Genomic DNA, 23,401 nt, shown 5'->3' with positions numbered 1-23,401 from the left:
GAAGGGAGCTGAAATGCAAAAACTATAGACAGCGATAATTACTTTGCAGCGGCCACTTTCCCAAATCACCACTTTACAGGCTCCGAAGTCGAGGCCTGGGACTTAGAGCAGGTTCCAGGTCTAAAACATCTCTGGGTTCTGCCCCAGTGCCCACTTTGGGGGCGGGTCAATTGATCTATCAGGCAAGATGGCCCCTGGCTCAGTTGCATAAACGAGCCATGTTTTAGCCTTCCTTGGACAAGGTCCAGGACTGTTTTAGCTTAGGAAAAAAAGGCAAACAAGGGGAGACGTGATAAGAGGTGGGCAAAATTATCTCTGTTGTGGACAAAGTAGAGTTTTTCTCCCTCTCCCATAATACTAGAACCCAACGGGGTCATATCCCATGAAGCTGAATGGTGGGAGATTCAGGACAGATCAAAGGAAGGACTTCTTCGCACAGTGCAGGGTTGGAACTGTTGAATTGGCTACCACCAGATGTCGCGATGGCCACCAACTCGGACAGCATTAAAAAGGGATTGGGAAAATTCATGGAGGATAGATGGCTATGTTACTATCAGAGGCTTCATGCCTATGTTCACCAGCTGCTGGGGAACATGGGTGGGAGGGTGCCGTTGAGCTCAGGTCCTGCTTGTGGCTCTCCCACAGGTGGCTGGCCACTGCGTGAACAGAATGCTGGACTAGATGGACCCTTGGTCCGATCTAGTACGGCTCATGGGTTCAAACGACGTGTCGGAGACCCATTTTGTAGCTCTAAAGATGCTCCTCACCCAAAGGCACATCCCATTACAGCAGCATCATTTTCTATGGAATTGAGAGCTATCCCCCCCATCCCCCACAAAAACCCACTGGAGGAATCGCTCCACCTGAATCCACCAGGCAGCGTTGCCATCTGTGCGCCCTGCGTCTCCGAGCGAAAGCGGACACCTCGGCCGAGCCACAAAGGGAGCCAAGCGCATTACGGATAATGTGAGCACGCATCACCCGTTAAGCACCTACACACCCACACACATGCGCGCACCCCCCCTTCCCTCCAGAGAGCACAGGCCTCCGCTGCCATTGTGCGAGGCACTTCGAGGAGAAAGAAGACAGATGTGACGTTGGAGAGGTACGGAACGGAATGGTTCCCCTGGCAAAGAGCAGCAATAAAGCCGGGCTTACAACCACGAGGAACAGAAGCAGGGAGGGGGAAAGCTTTTATGGGGTTTATACACACACAGAGAGAGAGAGAGAGAACACAGGAGGGGGAGGCGTTCCGAGAGACCTGCAACCTTTGGGTTACTGCCTCCGACAGTGAATAAACCAGGGAACAATCTCAGCTAAAGCAGCTGCTGCTGACTTCTTATTTGCAAAGACTTCACCGGGTCTCCCAAGGAACAAACCACCCTGGAGGTCAGCTGCTGCCAGCCCATTTTACAGAATAAGCAACTGAGGCCGAGTGTTAACGGTCTCCGCCCACAACGAAGGTGGGAGGGAGGGAGGCCGCTACTGCGGCCGTTTCATTACATTTTGGGATTTTATTCTATTTAGCGGGACGGGAGTATCACAAAGGAAATAAATGCATAAAAATAACATTGACAGATTAAGCCACGGAGGCGGAGTTGAGGGAGACCGTCGCCCGGCCGTGGGGCAGAGGCGGGGCGTGCGTTCACGTTTCCTGTGGACTCCCGTGTGCCTCAGCTCAGTGTCCTAGCCAATCCATTGCCACACAGCATCCTGCAAAGCAGGCCTCCGTTGCTCCCAATTTACAGGCTGGAAACCGAGGCTGGGAGGGTAACTGCTAGGGTGACCATATGGAAAGGAGGACAGGGCTCCTGTATCTTTAACAGTTGTATTGAAAAGGGAAATGCTGCAGGTGTCATTTGTCATTTGTATGCAGGTGGCTACTAGGAGCAGGGCCTTCTCCGCTGTGGCACCCCGGTTGTGGAATGAGCTCCCCAGAGAGGTCCGCCTGGCGCCTACACTGTACTCTTTTCGTCGCCAGCTGAAGACCTTTTTATTCACTCAGTATTTTAACACTTAATTTTAACTTAAATTTAAATTTTACTGTTCTAACTCTGTATTTTAATCTTACATCAATTTTTCTGTGTGGTTTTATCCTGGTTGTGCTTTTCATACTGTATTTTGTATTTGTGTTTTTAACCTGTTGGTTGTTTTATTATGGTTTTAATTTTTGTGAACCGCCCAGAGAGCTTTGGCTATTGGGCGGTATAAAAATGTAATAAATAAATAAATGTAAATAAATAAATAAATAAATAAATAAATGCAGCACCTGGTGAAATTCCCTCTTCATCACAACAGTTAAAGCTGCAGGAGCCCTGCCCTCTTTAGCTAGAGTGACCAGATACAAAAGGCAGAGCTCCTGCAGCTTTAACTGTTCTGATGAAGAAGGCATTTCACCAGGTGCTGAATGCATACAGATGTCACCTGCTGAAAATCCCTATTCTATACAACTGTTAAAGATGCAGGAGCTCAGTCCTCCTTTCCGTATAGTCACCCTAGTAACTGCCTGCCCACTACCAGCCAGTGAGTAAAAGTACAGCTAAGCTGGAAGGGCGCTCAGCATCGCCAGGTCTAATTTATACCTTTAACCATCCGCGTCTGGCACAAACTCTCTCTGGGGCAGCTTTAAGGGCACGGCTGAGTCACACAGCCGGGGAAGAAGGCAGCCGGGTGCCCTACAGGTGTTTTTTGCATTACAGCTCCCATCAGCCCCAGCGAGCATGGCCGAAGCTCAAGGATCATGGGACTTGGAGTCCAGATAATCGGCCAAGCTCTGCCGAATGGGATAGGTTTGAAGCACTCATCCTTCTCTCCTTTCCATCTCTCGTGGAGGATGTGCCCCATGCCAGGCTGAGCATTACTTTATTCACCCCCCCTCTCCCAAAAACGTAGAATTCACTTGCCCAAGGTTGGTCATTTGCTGGTGCTGATGTGGGACTGCACAGCAGGGTTAGAGCAAACAAAACTTTAGGGTGGATTCCTGCACTGAGCAGGGGGTTGGACTCGATGGCCTTGTAGGCCCCTTCCAACTCTGCGATTCTATGATTCTATGATTCTATGAAAGCACCCACCTCCTCCAAGCAACAGGATGCGAAGAAAACCGCTGCCTGTTTCCAGACTGCAAACGGACCGCCAGCAACCATGGTGTGAAGCAACCAAGGAATATAGGAGCTGTGCTGGACCAGACCCAACGCCTCTCTAGTCCAGCGTTCTGGCCCCACAGCAGGCAACCAGACGCTCCCAATGGGAAGGCCACAAGCAGGACACAGGCGCAACCAGGGGCACGTGAGAATTTAATTTCCACTCGCAAACCATGCCAGCGTGCCCTGTTTGCCTCCCGAATGCAAGCGCGAGAGGAAGAACGCGTTCACCGAAAACATTTGCAAATTCTCGGGAGATGCGAAAAATACGCCCGTCGCGATGAGACAAAGTTCACAACTGCGGGACTTCACATTTTCGTCGATAGGGGGAAATTGCGCAGCTTTAAGGTTATTATTATTATTATTATTATTATTATTATTATTATTATTCTGCAGAATTTTCATGTTCAATCCTGTCCATTGTGCGCGAATTTCCAGTTCGCACAAACCGAATCAGAGAATCTGGATGAACACGAACAACATCACTTGCACATTAGCACCCTCTGGGTCATGTTCCCCAGCAACTGGTATAAGGAGGCAAACTGCCTTTGATATTGGAGGCGATACATAACCACCCTTTTCCTCCACAATATTGCGTAATCCCCATTAAAACCTGTCCAGTGTCTACCAGTTCACCCCTGTTCATATCCTTGTTGACACTTCGAAAGAACTCTGAAAGGTTAGCGAGACAGGACTTACCTTTGCAGAAGCCATGCTGATTCTCCTTCAGCAAGATTTGTCCTTCTAAACCAGCCTTCCTCAACCTGGGGCGCTCCAGATGTGTTGGACAGCATCTCCCAGAATGCCCCAGCCAGCTGGCTGGGGCATTCTGGGAGTTGTAGTCCAACACATCTGGAGCGCCCCAGGTTGAGGAAGGCTGTTAAACGCTCGATAACTGTATGTCTCATAACCCTTTCCACCAGTTTACCTGGAACAGACATTAAGGGCGCAATCCTATGCATATTTAGACAGAAAAGCATCCTATAACTCCCAGCATGGCCCAGCTAGGCCTGCCAGCTGGACATGCTGGGAGTTGTATTTTTATTTTATTTATTCATTGCATTTTTATACCGCCCAACAGCCAAAGCTTGTAGGACTTTTTTCTGTCTATACATGCATAAGACTGCCCCCTAAACTAACCAGTCTCTAATTTCCAGGATCCCTGCAGCCAGAAGAGGTACCAATCCAGGACGTCTTTCAAGAGAGGTTTTTTTTTAATCGAAAAGGATGGGGCCGTAGCTTTTATTCCTTTCACAAACCAGGTAAAAGTGAGAAGCGAGATCATCACGTGGCAATAACTCCTATACCTGAAGCAGTCAATTAACTCCTTGACAATTAGTGTCTTCCTGACACTAGAAAAGTGTCTTTCTGGCATTAACCGTGAGCTTTCGGGGGGGACACGAACCCCGCGCCTCTGACCCCTGACCTTTGGAACAGAAAGCACAAAAGCTATTTCCACACAGGCCGGCCAGCCAGAGTCACTACTTAGAGGTGCAAATTGTTTTGAAGCTTGGCTGATGGGGGCACGTCGGGCTGGGGGGTTCCTGGCTTCTCCGACGGGGCACCGCAGGGCAAAAGAGAAACCCCGAACTGCATGTACAGGGGATCGGGAACAAGACGGGATTTTACGAATGAATGAATCCGAATTCATTACGCCCTAGTCAGCCAGGCTTCGGCATAAGGGATTTTAGAGGCTTGAGAAGAATTCTCGCCGGCAAGTCACCGGGAGGGTTTTGTGGACATCGACGTTGCCGCCGGATCGCAGAGGGAAAGCACCCCCCGTCTCCACTTTGAAAGCGATGGGAGCAACTGGGCTTGGATAAGGGAACAATATGCCCAACGGTTTAGACCAACCCGGCTCTTGCGCCATTCACAGCAGCCAGGAAAGCGCTGATCCAGAGGCCAAGGCGCTGGCCATCGCCTCCTCGATCTCCAACCCTCACGGAAGGCCCACCTGCAAAGCGCGGCTGTGCCCAGCCGTCGTCGGCGCCGTGCCGCACTGTCACTCAAGACCAATTTTGCCCACGAGCCCCTCTGGGCAGCGGCTACGAATGCAACAATTGCTGGCGGACAATTATTTGGTGAGGATCAGAGGTGTCACCTTGGCAATTGAGAAGGGACCGAGGAAAAGGTAGCAATCAAAATCTCGCACAAGGTGAAGGTGTTAATAAGAGGCTAACCGCCTTCGGATGCAACGGTGAAGCGCTTCGCCTCCCCCCACCGCTTCCCGAAACCTAAGAGAAGACCATCAGGAAAAGGAGATACGGCTTAATTGTCTGCAATATCGGCCGTTCAGCACAGCAACTTGCAACTCTCTGAGTCTCTGGGCGTGTGAAGTGAAGGAGAGGGCACGGAACCCTGTACAAAAACCATTACTATTATTGTTAAATTTATGCATCACTTCCCACCCAAAAAAGCAGACCTAAACACACATTACAGAAATCCATGATTAATATAACCATGTCAACATGCACAGCAATGCAAACAAAAGCAAATACCATAAAAACGCCATCTAAAAACAACACAAGATGGAAAGGGCATTCACAAATACACAAAATCTATTTTCCCCCTTCCCGCTGGTCACAGCCGAGAAGGAGCACCAAGAAAACAGACCGCAACCATCGGGCCGTAACTCACATCCAAACCCTTGGGGAAAGAAGCCCATCTTTGCTTGATGTCGAAAAGACGGCAATGTGGGTGCCACGCAGGCCTTCTTGGGGAGAGTATCGCAGAAAATCGTTTGCAGCTTAAATTCACTTTGCTCCCCTTATAGAATCAAAGAAACGTAGAGTTGGAAGGGGCCTACAAGGCCATCGAGTCCAACCCCCTGCTCAATGCAGGAATCCACCCTACAGCATCCCTGACAGATGGTTGTCCAGCTGCCTCTTGAAGGCCTCTAGTGTGGGAGAGCCCACAACCTCACCAGGCAACTGATTCCATTGTCGTACTGCTCTAACAGTCAGGAAGTTTTTCCTGATGTCCAGCTGGCATCTGGCTTCCTGTAACTTGAGCCCGTTATTCCGTGTCCTGCACTCTGGGAGGATCGAAAAGAGATCCTGGCCCTCCTCTGTGACAGCCTTTTAAGTATTTGAAGAGTGCTCTCATGTCTCCCCTCAATCTTCTCTTCTCCAGGCTAAACATGCCCAGTTCTTTCAGTCTCTCTTCATAGGGCTTGGTTTCCAGACCCCTGATCATCCTGGTCGCCCTCCTCTGAACACGCTCCAGCTTGTCTGCGTCCTTCTTGAATTGTGGAGCCCAGAACTGGACGCAATACTCTAGATGAGGCCTAACCAGGGCCGAATAGAGAGGAACCAGTACCTCACCTTCTCCCAGCCTCCCACAACCTGCCACCTTCCAGATGTGTTGGGAATACAGCTGGCTGGGGGGAGGGGGTTCTGGGAGTTGTAGTCCCAACACAATTGGAAAACTGCCTCATGCATCCAAGGCTTGCCTGGCAGCATCAAATCCCAGTTGCTTGTTCCCACTCGGTAAGAATGTAGGATCAGGCCACGGTGGATGTATCCAGCCCAGCTACATCTCCCCCCACCCCCAGCGGGCAACCAGGTGTTTCCAGGATGCCCACAAACAGGGCCCATAGCCCACTGCTGCTATTGCCCTCCAACAACCGGTACCCAGGGTACATGGAGGTGTGTTTAAGCCACTGTGGCACACAACTACAGATAGAATGTCCCTAAGCATGGAGGTGCATTAAAGCCACTGTGGCATGGATCTACAGAGAGACCTCTCTTCCTTCATCCCTTCACAAAACCAATGGCAGCGAAATAACAGTGTCAATTTGACTAATAATAATAATAATAATAATATATTTATTAACCGCCTCTCCCTCTGGATCGAGGCGGGGAACAACACCAAATAAAATATAATAGATAAAATTCGTTAAAAGAGCATATAAAACCAATACAGTATTAAAATAACCATCACAGCATCTTAAAATTCTTAGGTTTAAAATCCATCTGGGTAGGCCTGCCGGAAGAGACTCGTCTTTACGGCTGTCTTAAACTCAGAGAGAGCATTAAGCTGACGAATCTCCTCCGGCAGGCCATTCCAGAGTCTGCGGGCGGCAGAAGGAAAGGTCCTCTGGGTAACAGTGGTAGCCGACTGGAGTAATAATAATATATTTATTTATTAAGCAGGATCCTTCTCCATTTAGGGTTGCTGCCTGGTCTCTTGAGGCTCATACCCCAAGACAAAAATTTGAGAGCTGTATCCCTTATGGAATACACCTGGCACCTACACTGTCATCTTTCTGGCACCGATCAAAGACCTTTCTCTTCTCCCAGGCATTTTACAGACCTTGTCCCAAGTTATTACAGCAGTTTTATCAATTCCTGTGCTGTTTATTGTTTGAATTATTTATTTATTTATTTATAATAAATTAGTTGTTATGCTGTATTTCATTCTTTGAAATGCTTGCGCTGCCTTCTATATATTTTTCACTGTGTTTTAAAATGGTATTTTGGCTTTTTAACTGGTTGTCATTCGCCCAGAGAACATTACTGATTGGGCGGATCAGAAACGTATTAAATAAATAAAATAAAATATGCCGCTTTGCTTCGAACCTCCACTGAAGGAAAAGAATAGACGGCACGCAGCGACCACCCGCTCTCTTGCACCCGGTGTGGATCTTGCATTGACAGCTCCATGCTGGATGGGGTAGATGGGAACTGTAGTCCCACATTTGGGGGAAGCTACATTGGGGAAGGCTGGAGGGCGTGATTTTCCGAAGGCCTGGGAATGGCACCTGGAAAACCTGGGACAGAAAAAGTCCACAGCCCGGGACAGACCCACGAGCGAGGGGGGAAAGGCAGCAGGCCAAACGACGTTTACGAGAAACCATTTCCCCTGAATCTCTGACACAGCGGCAGTGAGCGTGTTCCCAGCCGCCAAAAATGTTCTGGCGCCAAGTCAGGAAACAGGGGGTCACGGCGACCCAGCTCAAAACCTGGCTGCAGGCTGGAGGAGCGGGGTGACGTCAAGAGCTGCAAGGGAACGCGAGATCCCAGACGTGAGCAGCCCAGGCCGGCTCACAGGGCATGCTGGGTAATCAGGAACGGGGGGCAGTTTGCCTGTGGAGCAAACTTGGGGGCATGAACTCTGCGTGCAGCTGTGCAGGGGTGGGCACCGCCACCTCGACACGGTGCCCAGACACGGTGCAAACACCAACGCTGCAATGACCCACACCCGCCTGCAGGTGGTGCACTTCATGAGGACTAGCCTCTGTATCTATGACCAAACCACTTCCTGGCCTTCTGGTCACCTCTGCAACCTGTTCTTTCCACTAGACAAGCAGAACAGGCAACCTGGTACCAGTCCTCCAGATGGTTTGGACGACAGTTCCCCAAATCCCTGGCCACTGGCCATGCTGGTTGAGACTGATGGGAGTTGTAGTCCAAAACATCTGGAAGGCACCAGGTAGCTGAGCCTCTTTCTAGCCATTTTGTCCTGCTCCAGTTATCTTGGAGTATCTCAGCTAAGCGTTTCTTCTGCAGTCCTCGCCATGCATATCCCACACGCTCCGACACCAACTTGATCCTGGGGCATCCTGCATGCAAAGCAAGGACTCTACCATCTTAGCTACAGCCCTCTGCCCATTTTTTTTTAATAACAATTATGGCCACTTTTTAGCTCTACCTTTGCCCCCAACAGATGTCATGACAGCCACCAATTTGGATGGCTTTAAAAGGGGGCTGGGCAATTTCCTGGAGGAGAAGGCTACTTGTCCTGACGGTTGTGTGCTACCTCCAGTATCCCAAGCAGTAAGCCTGTGTGCACCAGTTGCTGGGGAACATGGGTGGGAGGGTGCTGTTGCCCTGTGACCCGCTTGTGCAACAACAACTGATCGGCTACTGTGTGAACAGAATGCTGGACTACCGTATTCCTTCGATTCTAAGACGCACTTTTTCCCCATATAAACATCTCTAAAAACGGGGTGCGTCTTAGAATCGCGGGTGCGATCATTATTCTTAGAATCAAAGCTTTTTTTCCTGTTGGTGGTATTGAAATTAGTGTGCGTCTTACAATCGATGGTGTCTTACAATCGAAGAAATACGGTAGATGGACCCTTGGTCTGATCCAGCCTCAGGGCTCTTCTTCTGTTCGTCTGTCCTTGCCCGCATCCTCGCTTTAAATCTCTCGTTACTCGCCGCCGCCGTCCCAGCATTTTGGGAGGTGGGAAGCCTTAATTAAGACAAGCGACGGGCCTTTTACCTGAATTATTGAGTTGCCTTTCCTGGCATTTGAAAGGGCAGGATGTGGGCGCGAATACTCAATTTACACACACACACACACACACACACACACACACACGGCCAAAGATTCCCTTCACCCAGGGCCAAACCCCTCATCACTCAAGAGCGATCTGTTTTGACACCGTTTCTTAAATTATATATTAAATGTTGCAGCTGAAAGGACAAAGTGGCCCAAAGCCCAGCCAACGCGAGCCACAATCTATTCCGCCTGGCCGTCCCCGCAAATCTTCTCCTTGAGCCTTGACACGTCTCATCTCGGCTCACTTAGAGCGGGTATTTATGGGCGTCAGCGCTGACCTCTCCCCCCCCCCCGCCCCCTCGACTTGCCCGCCCGCGCCACACACCTCCCTCCATAAACAAGCGGGCCCCCAAATCCACCTCTGCCCTGGCGGCGTTATTAGTCTCGCCTCCGAAGGACAGCGGAGCCTGTAATTCTCCGGCGGCTGACACCGCAGGAACGGCGGTGCATCACTCTTGCTGGCAGATTGGCAGGCGGGGCTCTCGTTTGTCAGCCCCGGACTGACAGAATTACTAGCCCTTAAATGAAACGATATATCTGGGAAGGTAAATCGGTTTCCAATCCAGCTGGCCCCAGAGAGGTGGGGGATGAGGTGGCCAGAATATTGCCTGTGAAGCCATGTCGAGCGGGCAATTAGCCCGGTGGCCCAGCAGCCCTCCCCATGTCCTTCAGAATATGGGTAGAAGGAACACTGGAAGCTGCTTTATACTAAGTCAGATGTCTTGTCCATCCAGACCAGTATTGTCGACACTGACTGGCAGCAACGGGGGACCTTCCTGCATGCAAAGCAGAGTCTACCATACACATGGGGCAATTGGAGCCGTTGCAAAAGGTGCTTTGGCTTCACGTGCCTAGGATTAGCCCGGAGGGTAGACGGCCAACTGCTCTACCTCCTTCTCACACAGGGAGACAACCACACACCCTGGCTCACAAATCGTCATCAGGGGAATGAAATATTGTTAGAGGATTGGTTTGTCGCTTTGAAACATCTCCTGCGCTGCTGCTTCTCTCTCTAGGCCCTGTGTTTTCTACACACACACCCCTCCCTTCTTTTCTCAGTTCTTCCCCTTCCTCCATCCTCTCTTTTCGAGGGACGTCCCCCCCACCCCACGCCAGACACCAGTCCTTGCTTTTCTCTTACAACAACCCATGATAAACCAAACTGGAGACACGGCGGCCGCCCCGTTTCATCAACTTTCTAGCCCTTGCATGTTCGCTCCGAGCAGTGAAAACCACCCATGAACTTTCCGTGACATCACCCCTAGCATAGCCAATGGCAAACCAGGGGGGCGGGGGCTTGCCTGGATGCAAATCTTTCCTGATACTTAGGACGAGGTGCTCTTACATCGGCTACTTAGGAATTCTAAGTCTCTTTTGTCTCTCTGCTGGCAGGAAGCCGGCTCCTCTTCCAAACCAGCAAGGAATGGCCAAGCGTAACAAGAACCCAGCTCATCTGCGCTGCGGGGATCCATGGGACATGGGCCAAAACCTCAGCCCAATTCATTCAAAAGGATTTCACATATTGTGGATTATTGCTTTTCTTTGTATTTTCAGCAAACGTTAACACGGAGAAATTCATAGGAGTGAATTTTAATTTCCAAGTTGACTCCCTGCTTTGGGGAAAGTGAGGCGTCCTTCCACATACCTCCTCAAACCCCCAAACTTGGGGGGAGGGGGGATTCTTTTTAGTGAAGGGAAGCATGACAGGCATGTATCTAGTGCGTATCTAGTGTTTATCTAGGGTGACCATTTGGAAAGGAGGACAGGGCTCCTGCATCTTTAACCGTTGTTCTGAAAAGGGAATTTCACCAGGTGTCCTTTGTTATACAGAAAGCATCTGGTGAAATTCAATCTTCATCACAGCCGTTAAAGCTGCCGGAGCCCTGCCCTCTTTTGTATCTGGTCACTCTAGCAGGGCTCCTGCAGCTTTAACGGTTGTGATGAAGAGGGAATTTCACCAGGTGCTGCATGCAGACAAAGGACACCTGCTGAAATGCCCTTTTCTATGCAACTGCTAAAGATACAGGAGACGTCCTCCTTTCCCTAAATCAGTATCTAGTGTGTACTTAGCACACCCTTCTCCAACTTGGTGCCTCCAGATGTGTGGCCAATGGCCAGGGATGGTGGGAGTTGTAATCCCAAAACATCTGCAGTATACCAGGCTGCCTAGAGTATATGCAACATTAGCAAAGCCCCCCAAAAAGGCACCGGCAAGCAGTCAGAAATGTAACCAGTAGTACCTCAGCCAAAGACTGAATATCCAGTTTCACAAGCTCCAGCCAGCCCTGCGCCCTGGCCTTGAAAACAGGTGCTGGATCTGAACTCGCTGCCCCTCCCACAGCGGCCGCTCTGAGCTATTTCCTTTGCTCAAGCAGCACGTGGCAACGGAGGTGATCAAGGAAGGATCTTCCATTGAGGCATGGCCCTGTGGTTACTAGAAGAAACTGAGTCTGAGAAGGAGGCCCCTTCAGCTTGGCATGTGCCTGGGCCAAGAAGCAGGAGACGCAGGGGCTAACAGCCTTGCAGAGAGACACGCAACAGCTTCTCACCGCCCTGGTGCTGCTTTTCGCTGGAGGAATCTGCCGGCAGCCCGTATCCCAGCTGAGCCCACTCGGCCTGGCCTCGAATGAGTTACGCCCATCGATTGCCTGCCAAGGTGGCGGTTTTATACTCTGAGTGGGACCCCATAAAAGATACACACCGGCAAGAGTTCATTTAACCCATTTAACGTGCAGGACCGTCATTGCCTTTTACGGCGCAGGGAAGGATGGATGGGGAACTGAAGGGATTGGAGGGGGGAGGGGGGCACCCCGCTCTTCTGCTAGGCTAGCCAAAGGCAGCTGCTCGCTAAGAGAAACTGCACACACACACACACACACCCCTGCCAGGGCCACCCAGCCTTCGCCATGTCAAAAGGTGGCCGAGCATCTGTGACTGACGGAATTTGCTGCTTCTAGATGTAGGAACCGGGTTCAAGATGGCTTTAAGGGGTGGGGGGAAACACCCGGGGCACCCAGGTCTGTTCTTCTGCAGACTTCCTTTTGAACAGTGGAGGGCAACTTACGGCCCTCCAGGTGTGGTGGGCTGGGACTTGTGTTGACACACCTGGAGGGTACTGGGGTTGGGGACACCTGGGCTATGCTGATGGGGCATTGAAGCCAAATCACCTGGAAGGGCCCCCCTTCACTGCTTCGGGTAGCACTCTGCACATGCCTAGAAGACCCTTTGCTTCAACCAACTCCCCCTGGGCTGCCATAGGTTCGCCCCGCGCAAGAAGGCGCGTCCGTTCCTTGGGCACGCGTGTTGGCGACTCGCGTGTGCGCCGGTCGTGGGAAAGGGGCATGGGGTCGGTGGGTGGGTGGGGGTAGGTGGAAGAGGGCTCACCTCCAGCTCCTTGAAGAAGATGCAGCTGCGCGCCCACTCCACGATGGCGAAGAGCGTCTGGTCGGCCATCTTGCACATGAGGCCGAAGGTGCTGAGCTTGTCGTGGCGGCTCTTGCCCTGCTCCTGCTGCAGGCACGTCAGGATGCGGCCCTTGACCTGCGCCTCGTCGGGCTCCAGCTGCAGCAGCTTCAGGATCACGTCGGGGAGGTCGGGCGCCGGAGCCGGGGAGGAGGAGCCGCCGCCGCCGCCGCCGGGGTACGCCTCCGGGTAGGGGTACGCCGGAGCCGCCTCGTGGGGATGCGCCGCGTAGGGCTCCGGGAACTCGGACTTGATGGCGCGGCTGGCGAAGGGCGGGTAGTGGTAGCCCGAGAGCGCGCCGTGGCCCACGGGCAGGGCCAGCGCCGGCGTGCCGTAGGGGCCGCGCTCGTAGTCGACGGGCGTCATGGCGGCGGCGCTGGGCGGCGGCAGCCCCTTGGCCGCGCCGGGGTGGTGCGCCAGGCCGTGCAGCGAGGCCGGCAGCCCGCCGTAGTCCGCCGCCGCCTGCACGGGCGACACGATGGGCGGCACGGGCACGGGCACGGGCGGCGCCGGCATCAGGGGCGGCAGGGGCGGCGCCGTCTCCAGCTTGAAGCCGTTGGCGCGGATCAGCGCCTTCTTCTGCTGCTTCAAGGCGCGGTCGCGCTTGTACATGGGGCCGAACTTGTTGCGCCCGCCTCGCATGCGGTCGGCGCGCACGGCTGGACGGGAGACAGGAGACAAGAAGGAGGAGGAGGCGCGGGTCAGAGGCCGGCTGCGTTCGCACGGCGCCGGATTCAGCCGGGCGGGGGGCCGGCTCCGGGGCTCGAGCCGAACCGGCCACCGTTCTCTGGCTGGCTCGGACCGAGCCCTGGAATGGATTCACAGCTCCCCCGAAAGCGGAGCCACCTGCCCCACGGACCGGATTGTCTCCTCCTCCCCCCCCCACCCGCTTCGTTTCACCCCCTTGGCCTCCCCTCCCTTTAGCTCCGGCCAAACCCCTTCAGACGACAGGGCTGGGGATCCCGCATGGCTTCTTTCCCCACGTGGCGACGTCGGGCGGGCAGTTACAGAGATGGGGGGGGCCGCGTCCAAAGAGGGTGACTGCACCGGGGGGGGGGTGTTACTGCAAGCCCCGGAGGGGGGTCTTCAGCGCAACCATCTCTCTGCCTAGCTGGCTCCCTCCCACGAACCTTGCCCTGGGAGATCCAGGACACATCAAAGGAAGGACTTCTCCGCACAGCGCAGAGTTAAACTATGGAACTCACTTCCTCATGATATAGCGATGGCCACCCATTTTCGAGGGGGGCTGGGCAAATTGTAACAATGGCTACCAGTCCTCATGATTCTGTGCTACCTCCAGTTGCTGGGGAGCATGGACGGCAGAGTGCTGTTTCACTTGGGTCCTGCTTGTGGGTTTTCCGTGGGCGGCTGTTTGGCCGCTGTGTGAACAGAATCCCAGACTAAACGGGCCCTTGGCCTGATCCAGCTTGGCTCTTACGCTCTTAACCGGGAGCAGAGCTCAAGAATGTGTCAGGGCGCTTGGACGCCCCAGGTGCGTCTCTGCAACCCTTCTGCAAATCTTCGCCTCCGGACTTCCTCTGCTCCCACACATCTGTTCCCAAGAGCTTCGCTGCCTTGGAAGCGCCTCAAACAGGCCGGGGGGGGGGGCTTCTCTCCTGCCCACCTCCAACCAAGGCCCGCCATGGCTTTGGACAGAAGGGAAGGGAACGTGGGTGCCCCCGCCACGTCACCAAGTGGCCTGGCCTCTTCTAGGCCCACCTTTCCCTCCCACCCACCCACCTGTACCCCGTTCCCCTTGAGCAGCAAAGTCAAGCCCAGTCCCTCGGCAGAAGACGGGAAGGCCAGCAGGAAGCGGTTCCAGCCACTGGAGAGGGAGAAGGAGAGACTCCCACGCCAAGGAAGAAAAGCCAGCCCAGCCACGGCCTATTTAAAGGCCTCAGCTCTGCCTCCCACGTTTCCCTGGAGTGAGGCAGGGAAGGAAGAGCCCTGGCCGGGTGAAGTCTGGCTTCCCGGATTCAGCAACGCACCTTTTTTCTCCCTCCTAACACTAGAACCATACGGGGTCATCCCCGGAAGCTGATTGATGGGAGATGCAGGACAGATCAAGGGGAGGATTCCTTGACACAACGCAGAGTTAAAACTCTCCGAGATGTCGTGATGGCCACCAACTCGGACTGGTTTTAAAAAGAGATTGGACAAAGTAATGCAGGAGAGGGCCATCAATGGCTTCTAGTCCTCATGGGCCTGTGCTACCTGCAGTATGAGAAGCCTATGTATGCTAATAGCTGGGGCACATGGGTAGGTAGGGGCTGTTGCATTCCTGTCCTGCCTGTGGGAAACCCACAGGCATCTGGTTGGGCCACTGTGTGAACAGAAGACTAGATGGAGTTTGATCTGATCCAGCACGGCTCTTCTGATGTCCTTATGGCTGTGAAAAGGAGGGTCCCAAATCCCAGCCTCCTCACATGCCCTGTTGCTTCTGAATAAAAAGCTCTCCTCCTTTTGTTCCCAAGTCAGGGTGACTGAGTGGGCAGGATGTCACGGTTCCCTCTGTGGAGACTTGGGTTCAAATCCTGCCTTAGCTATGGCTGCCTAGGGTTGTCTTGAGCAAGTCGCCCTCTCCTGTCTGTTTGGAATGGAGCCATGATGAAGACACACTACCTCGAAGGGCTGTTGTGAATATGGATGGGGTAAAAGCCCTTTGGCTCAGCACTCCAAGGGAGGGGTTAATCCAGGCCTCCTTCCACATATGCACACGGGTCTTCTGGGGGGGGGGCTCTCTAGTCTACAAACTCTATGGTGGGAGGTCCTCCACCCACCACTGAGTTTCTGGGCCAGAGAGATGCGCGTCTTGGAGGCAACTTGCACCCTTTTTCCTGCTGCTGCTGACGTGGTTGGGCTGGAAGGCTCCCTCGGGCCCCTCTGCCTTTGCCACAGGAGGATGCCCGAGGCTCCACCGAAGCAGGCAAACTCCGCCTCGGGCTGGGTGAACCCAGCCACGACGTGAGCCAGAAGCTCCATGCGGTGGAGGCAGCACATTATGCGCACTGCAAGCCGTGCCACCATTGTTCGCAGAGGAAAGTGCCCACTCCAAGGGCTGTGAGAGACGCTTCCTCCCCCAAGGGCACCGCTGCTCCTGTTTGCGCGCACACCTTCCCCTGGTCCGGGCGGCTGTTCTAGCACCCTGTTAAAAGCCCTCTCTCCCTTTCTCATCTTGTTCTTCCAAATCAGTAATTTCAGGCTGGCTTTTACCCGCTGTTGAAGGATCTCTTTAGAAGTGCGTTAGATCAAGGTTTTGTTCATTGTTTTTCTTTTCCCTACCCAGTAAAGCCTGATCACGAGGGGGGGGGGGAGAGCAACAAGCAAAACATGGCAGCCAGCAAGCAAGCGGGGGCATCGTTCTCTGTGCCCACCTCCCACCCCACCCCCATTGTTCCCTGGTGGCTAAACCAGCATGATGGAGCGCAGTCAAGGCCAAACGTAACCCCAGTGTCAACAGGAAAGGCTTCTAACCCTACCATCCTTCTGCCTCTTTTTTATTTCAATGGGGGGGCTGATCACTGCACACACCCCAAAGGCCCTGTAAAAAGCCAAGGGAGCCATAAGAAAAATCCCCAAATCCACATTCATGTAGCATTTTCATTAGGCCAACTCAAAAGGACATACACACAAATGTGCAAGCATTCGAGATCTCATCATCAAGGTTGGGGGGACTGGGGGAACCAGCTAGGTTTTAAGTTTTCAACAATAGATTGGTCATTTATTTCTTGGTCTCAGCTCCAGGTAAAACTAGAACCCATCACATCATCTGGTAGAGCCCAGTTTGAAGGTTGGCAAACCCACCTCCTCTGTTTCCATCTTAAGATGCTTCCATCATGACTTCAACATCAAGCTAGCTTCCCTCCCAACCCCCGCTCTCCTCCCATGACCCGATGCACTTTTGCAAACATCCCTGCTTTTTGTAGCATCTGATGAAGAGCTCTGGGGGTCTCGGAAGTTTGCACATTTTGGGGGCACCTTTGAGTTGGATTGAGGAAGGTATTATTAATATGGATTGCAAAGGCACTGTATTAGATGCATTTATTGGAAGAAAGGAATTTGTTGGTTTTTTTGCCAGAACATAGGAATTACTTATTTACTAGAATGTATTTATTTGTTTAGTGGAACCTTGGCAATGTTTTGGACTACAAGTCCCACAAACGGTGGCCTTTGGGCAAACTGACTAGGGGCTGATGGGAGTTGTAGTCAAAAAGTTGCCCTGCCAACCAGTAGCTTTCCAGGGATTTAGGTGGGGAAGAGTTTTTTCTCCAAACATTTGGGAACGGAACTACTCTTGAAAAGAAGGACCAGCAAGAAACCAAAGCTCCAGCCTGGGCTCCATCCAGCCGGGTGCTGAGCAATCAGCACACCAAGGGACTCCGAGCAAGCCGGGCACATTCCGAGGGGTCACTTGGCTCCAAGCCGGAAAACTCAGCGCCTGGCAGGATAGAGGGACGGCCCGTTTTGTTACAGTGGTGGGGATCTAATGAAAGTGGACACGGTTGGAGGGCATCACTTTGGGCTTCTGTCCTCCAGCACGTGTGGACCGAGTGTTTCTGAACATAAGCAGAGTACCCCACCAGAGAAGGGGAGAGAAAAGGTTCTGGGTTTGAAAGCATGACTGGAGACATACGAGTTTCAAAAAATAAAATCTAAGGCTGCCTGCCCCAAAGACACCCCCCTCCCCAAATCCATGGATGGCCGGTGATCAGCAATAGACAGGACTCCCCACCCCCTCTGCATGCTGCTGTCCCCCCCATACACACACATCGTCTTTCCGTAAAGGAATTTGCTTTCACTTTCTATTCTCAGCCCATGCCGCCTCCGGGTCGCCATTCTGCACATCAGCTAGAAAGGTCCCCTGAGCAGACAGAGACAACCTCCCCGCCCCCCAAAAAATGAGACTGGGGGGGTCAAAGGGGGTGTTTCAATCTTTCTTGGAGGTTGCTCTCCCTACCTTGCAAATTATCCCTGTTGAGAAATGTAGTAAACTGGGCTTAAGTAGCAGGGAGGAAAAGGCGCTTTGCACATGCTCAGGAATGCTGTAATTATTATCGAGCTATTCCGAGGTTGAACGCTGGCTGTCGGCAGGCCCAGCTCAAATAGAAGCCTGATTTTTAAATTAATTCTAATAATAATAATGGGTATTATTACTAGCTTGGATATTGTGGCAATGCAGCCCGCTAGCTTAGCCAACCAGCGCAAAGTTTCTCCTTTTTCCAAGGGGCCTGCTTTAATGGCGCCTAAGCAGGTTTACTCGGAAGTAAGTGCCGCTGAATTTAACGGTGTTTCCTCCCGGCAGAAAAGGCGGCCGCCTGTAAGCTGCCACGCTGCTCAAGCGGGAGAGAAAGAGGGCAGCGCGCTTCTCCCAAACCCGCCCTCTAGCCCGAGAGAGGTTTTGCATTCACACGATATGTGCAGAAAAAGGCAAACGCGCATCCTGAGGTTTACGGGTTTTCCCCCACTTCCCGGGCCGCGGGCAGAAAATAGGTCGAGGGGCGGGGAAGGGTTACGTAGCAGGCAGCCCCGGAGCTGTTTGCGGCAGAACAAAAACACGCGTGGTGGCGGAGAGGTGGAGAGTGCGTTTCACGCGGTTGTGAGAAGCCTTAAAAGCGCCAGAGAGGGGAACCTCAAGGCAGCAGGCCAGGCGTTGCTTGGATGCTAGCAAGCCCTCCGCCCCAGGAAAGGGGTCCGGAGCCAGTTCCGCGGCACCTGCTTCCCTTTCCGACGTGCAACCGGGAAGGAACGCGCGACTTGGAGGCGGGGGCGGCTACTCACCTTCCAGCCTCATGCCGACCGCCAGGCACTTCTGAAAGCGGCAATAGGGGCACCGCTTGCGCTGCGTCTTGTCGATCTTGCAGTTCTGGCTTTCGGTACACGTGTAGTGCTTGTTATTTTGCACGGTCCTCTTGAAGAAGCCCTGGAGAGGCGAGACAGTGAGGGGAAGAAGGAAGCTGAGAGCGAAGGGGGAGGCCTTCGGGTGCCGAGCCTGGACTGCAGATGTCTCCCCGCCACCCCGTCCTCCCTCCTTGCCGGGGCTCAGCCTGTTTCTTGCGAAAATACAAAGATGCACTCTGCGTATGCTCAGTACCGCTCTTGCCTGAATTATTCTGCCAGGAGTTCCAGAACAGGGCACTGGTGCAGTCAGTTCATCTTAGGCCACTATCCTACTCACGTTTACATTAAAAAAAGAAAAGGAACTCTGCATATGCTCAGTAGTGCTCTTGCCTGAACTATTCCGGCAGGCACTCGGGAAGTGCAATCCTATGCATGTTGAGACAAAATAAAGTGCAATCCTATGCCTGTTGAGACAGAAGAAAGTCCTACAACTCCCAGCCAGCCATGAGATGTGATCCAGCATGGCACTACTTATGTTCTCATGCGTTATTATTGCGTCAGTAATTTCGAAACACGACAAGCCATCCCTGCTATGTTCGGGGGGCCCTGCTGAACGGACCTGCCTGGGCGCCTGCCCCTGAAGACCCACTCTGACAGCGCCACTGCACAGAGAGGACAGCGCCGGGCATAGATTAATTAAGCCCGAGGCCCGAGCAAGGACAAGCAAATCTGTTTCAAGGGGGGTAGCTCAGCATTGCCCAACCTGGCACCCTTCAAATGGATTGGACTCCAACTCCCATCATCCCCACCCAGCACAGTCAATGCTGGCTGGGAATGGTGGGTGTTGTAGTCCAACACTTGGAGGAGCGCCAGGTTGGATTAGACTGGGGTAATTTGCTGGCTGTGGTTCTGTGTTCAAATCCTGTACTGCTTAAGGAGTGGGGCTGAGGCCTCAATTCCTAATCATCCTCTTCCTCCCAAGTGGAAATCCCACCCTTTGATCCTGGATATAGCAGGCTGCAGTATGAATAAATAAATATAGATAAATATTTATAATAAATAAGACACAACCATAGCACATGGGCATGTAACGAAGTTCCTTCAGAATATCTTGATTTGAACCCAGGACCAGGCACCGTAGAAGCCATTATTTATTATATTGATTTATTCAATTCCCCCACCCTTATTTAATCCTCACAACAACCCCGCAAGAGAAGGATTGGTCCAAGAAGGCCACCCTGGAAGAGCGTCATGGCTGAGTCAGGATTTGAATCCGCGATTCCCTGGTCCTGAACACTCAACCACAAGGGGAAGGCATCCTCTCTGCCTCTGTCCCTATCTGGAAAATAAGGGTAATAACTACCGTGCAGGAATTACTGGGAGCTTTCTCCAAACCTGGGCTCTCTGGATGTGTTTGACTACAAACCCCATGTTCCTCAGCCAACAGCATCCAGCGGTAATAGCACCATCCATATCCATATATAGACTTTTAATATTTTCAGAGGTTGTTACCCCATCTATGAAAATGTTTAAACCTCTGATAATATTGAAACTAGATTTTTGTCATCATAGTTTAACTTGTCATTTTCGTACAACACCCTGAGAATGTAATTGGAAGACTGAATACTTCCGTGGGGGGGGGGGGTCCCTAGCCCTGTCCTTGTGAATTTCCATGATGCTGATGCTAACTCAGCCTGCTTTTAAACATCTGGGATGAATCCTAGAATATGGGACCTCAGGATGAAGAAATGGGGCCTCTGAGTATACACAGAGCGTGTCTTTTCTTCTCTGCACTCCCCCACCCCACAGGGGTGACAAAAATACTACAGGCTTCTCTGAGCATGTACAGAAGTCACCCTCTTGCTCCCAGCACCAAAGCTCTGAAATCCGCCACCACCCCCGCCCCCCACACTTGGGAATTAGGGTCTACGACACGGGTGGGTAATTTGTGGCCTTCCCGGGGCCGTTGGGACTCTAGCATCCATCAGCCCCATCTGAAGGAGGGGAGACTGGGACACTGGGACCCCTCTAAGCAGCTCAGTGGGCCTCGGCCTTACTGGGGATGGGGGAGAAAGACACCAGGACCCTCCCTTTTTCTTTTTCTCACCCTTTTAGCTGATGGATCGAGAGAGGCTTCCTTTCTCTCCCTCTCTCTCCCCCCCCCACCCCCCAGAACCCGCGATCTCAAAGCAAGGGTCGCTTGGGTGGGCCGGCTGCTGTTTTGGAGCCTGGCTCGGGGCAGAAACGAGACAACGGAGGGACATCCCCTGAAATGATTATTGGGGGGGGGGGGCTTCGACGTTGAAAATTCCCTCCCCCCTATCCGCACCTCCCCCAGGTCCCGGCTCTTCCTCCCCCCCTCCCCGGTTGGAAAGCCCCCTCCCTCCCCTCTCCGAGGGACCCCCTTTGAGGACATCTCTGGCCCCGACGGGGCACCCCAGCCCTGCCCTGGGGGACCCTGCTTGCCACCAGGGCAAGGCGAGCAGCGTTGCCGGAGATCACCTCCTCCCGAGTAAACCCATAGCGGTGGGACGGACACGCCAGGCAATGACCCCCGCGGAGGGGTCCTCCGCCTCCGCCCGGGTTACTTTGGCTGTATTTCTCGGAGCGCGCCTGGTTCTGGGGCGCCGCTTTCTTTCCCGCGGATGTGAAATACGCCCGGCGCTTTCTTTGGGAAAATAAAATATGTATTTTTTTAAAAAAATAACTCCAAAATAACAACACCCCCACGCTTTCTATTAAATCCAACTCATCATTTTCTAGAGGAGAAAACCCCCGAATATATTCCTTGCAAGAATTTCGTTCCCTGAAAAACTATTTCCTCCAGTGAATTGTCATTCAAGAACGGGGTTGATTTATTCCTGGCGTCCCTTCTGCGTGGATTAATTTCTAAATCAGTTGGTTTTTGTTTATTCTTAAAGCGTCTGATTAATAATAATAATAATAATAATAATAATAATAATAATAATAATAATAATAATAATATGTTTAATAATTAATATTGTTAATAATGGAGAAATAGTAGTAGTAGTATTTTCAGATTTCCTGTTGCGCATTTGCGAAGCGGCTTTAAGGTGCCCAAGGGCTTTGGGAGAGAGGCAGGCTGAAAACCGGAGTGACTTCGAATCGGGGTCAACTGCGATTTCCCCTCGTTCGAATGCGTCCCGCTCTAAAATGTGCCAATTTTAAAATCAGAGGAGTAATTCGTATTCTCACGTTCTCTCTCTCTCTCTCAAGCGTCTTTTTTTCTTTTTTAAAAAAAGAACGAAAACAAATTGATCTGACTCCGGATTGCAGATTCAGGCTAACAAACTAGAAATTGATCCTCCAGGTTCACACGACCCCCTGGGTCCCTAGCTTGCGGCCTCGAAGGAGCGGAATTGCGAATTCTAGAGGAGAAAGTCGACGCGGATCTGAAGCGAAGGCGTCTCCACGGAGACCCGCGATCGATTACGTTATTATTAGCTCTGTTAATACGAATTAACATTACATCATTATTTGCTCTGTTAATGCGAATATTAATACCAGAATAGAGCAAGAACCATCATAATCCTGATAGTGTCTACTCAAAATAATAATGAAAACACTCAACAACTATTATTATTAATTATTATTATTATTGATTGTGGTTATTATTAATTCGTTGAGTGTCTGCACTAGGATTGTCCCCGTTTCGATTTTTCTCCTCCCTGTTGTGATCTTGCGATCTTTTCAAACCTCGGGTCCTTACTGGACGGGACCTTTCTCTTAAAGCCGCGCGGAGAGGCGAACGTTTCTTAGGATAACGGGGCCGCGGGCCTGATTCAAGGCAGCGAGGGGAGATCCCAGCGAGGGGATCCCTTCCCGTCCCTCGCAGCTGCCTTCCCATCGCTTTTGGGGTGCGCGTGTGTGGATGGGGATACTTAAAGGGAAGCTTTGGGGGGGTCGCTGCTTCCCTCGAAGCCGCCCCCCCCAACCCCCGGGCCATTCTCCGGGAAACCCAAGTCCCATCCGCCCGTGATCGCGGAGGATGGGAGCTGTAGTCCGATGCCCCTGCTGGGGAAAGGCTGTTTTAGGGGCAGGTCACAATCAGGCGGTAAGATTGGAGGGGGGGGGTGCGTGTGTTCCCCTTCTTCTCTCGTCGGGGAAACCCTCCTCGGCCTCCCCGGAGAAGCGGGGATCTCCCCATGCCTGTCCGTGGGGGGTTTCCCGGGTCCGAGCGCGGCGCTTACCTTGCAACTTTCGCAGGTGAGCAGCCCGTAATGGTAGCCGGAGACTTTGTCCCCGCAGACGGGGCACAATTCGTCCAAGTCTTCGTCGTACGAATAATCCATCCCCTCCTCCGCCGGGCCTGCGGGAAGGAACAGAGCCGGGCAGCGTGTGAGCCCTCGCCGGGCGGGGGTTGAGGCGGCGGGAGAGAGGGAGGGGAGGAGGGAGGGAGGGAGGGGAGGGGCAGGGGGTCCGAGGGGGCGGCCGGCGCGGAGCCCAAGGACGGGCTGGCAGCCCCACGGGCTCGGAGGCAGGCAGGCAGGCAGGCGGGCGGGCGAGGGGGGCGTCTTTCCAGCGCGCCGCCGCTGTTGCTGGGGGGCGCGGGGGAGGGCAGAGGAAGAAAGCAGCCCGCCCGGGGAGGAGGGCGCTGGAGAGCCAGGGAGCGCTCCCCTTCTTGTCCCTGGGGTGGGGCCGCGCCCCTTCGA

The 23,401-nt window shown here is 52.8% G+C and overlaps 1 protein-coding gene across 1 annotated transcript in view; it reads right to left on the bottom strand.

Annotated features, from left to right (window-relative positions):
* NR5A1 (nuclear receptor subfamily 5 group A member 1) overlaps positions 1 to 23,041 on the bottom strand; it is a 35,865-nt gene extending 12,824 nt beyond the window's left edge. The window contains exons 1-3 of the mRNA XM_063144594.1: positions 22,940 to 23,041; positions 18,669 to 18,810; positions 12,813 to 13,549 (exon numbers count right to left, since the gene is read on the bottom strand). Coding sequence (XP_063000664.1) covers positions 12,813 to 13,549; positions 18,669 to 18,810; positions 22,940 to 23,041 — 981 coding nt within the window. The remainder of the gene's footprint in view (positions 1 to 12,812; positions 13,550 to 18,668; positions 18,811 to 22,939) is intronic.
* Positions 23,042 to 23,401: the final 360 nt, after the last annotated feature.

The sequence above is a fragment of the Elgaria multicarinata genome, chromosome 19 (genome assembly GCF_023053635.1).
Source record: "Elgaria multicarinata webbii isolate HBS135686 ecotype San Diego chromosome 19, rElgMul1.1.pri, whole genome shotgun sequence".
NCBI lineage: Eukaryota > Metazoa > Chordata > Lepidosauria > Squamata > Anguidae > Elgaria > Elgaria multicarinata.
Note: the sequence above shows the minus strand (reverse complement) of the source record. Positions and strands in the feature narration are given on the sequence as shown.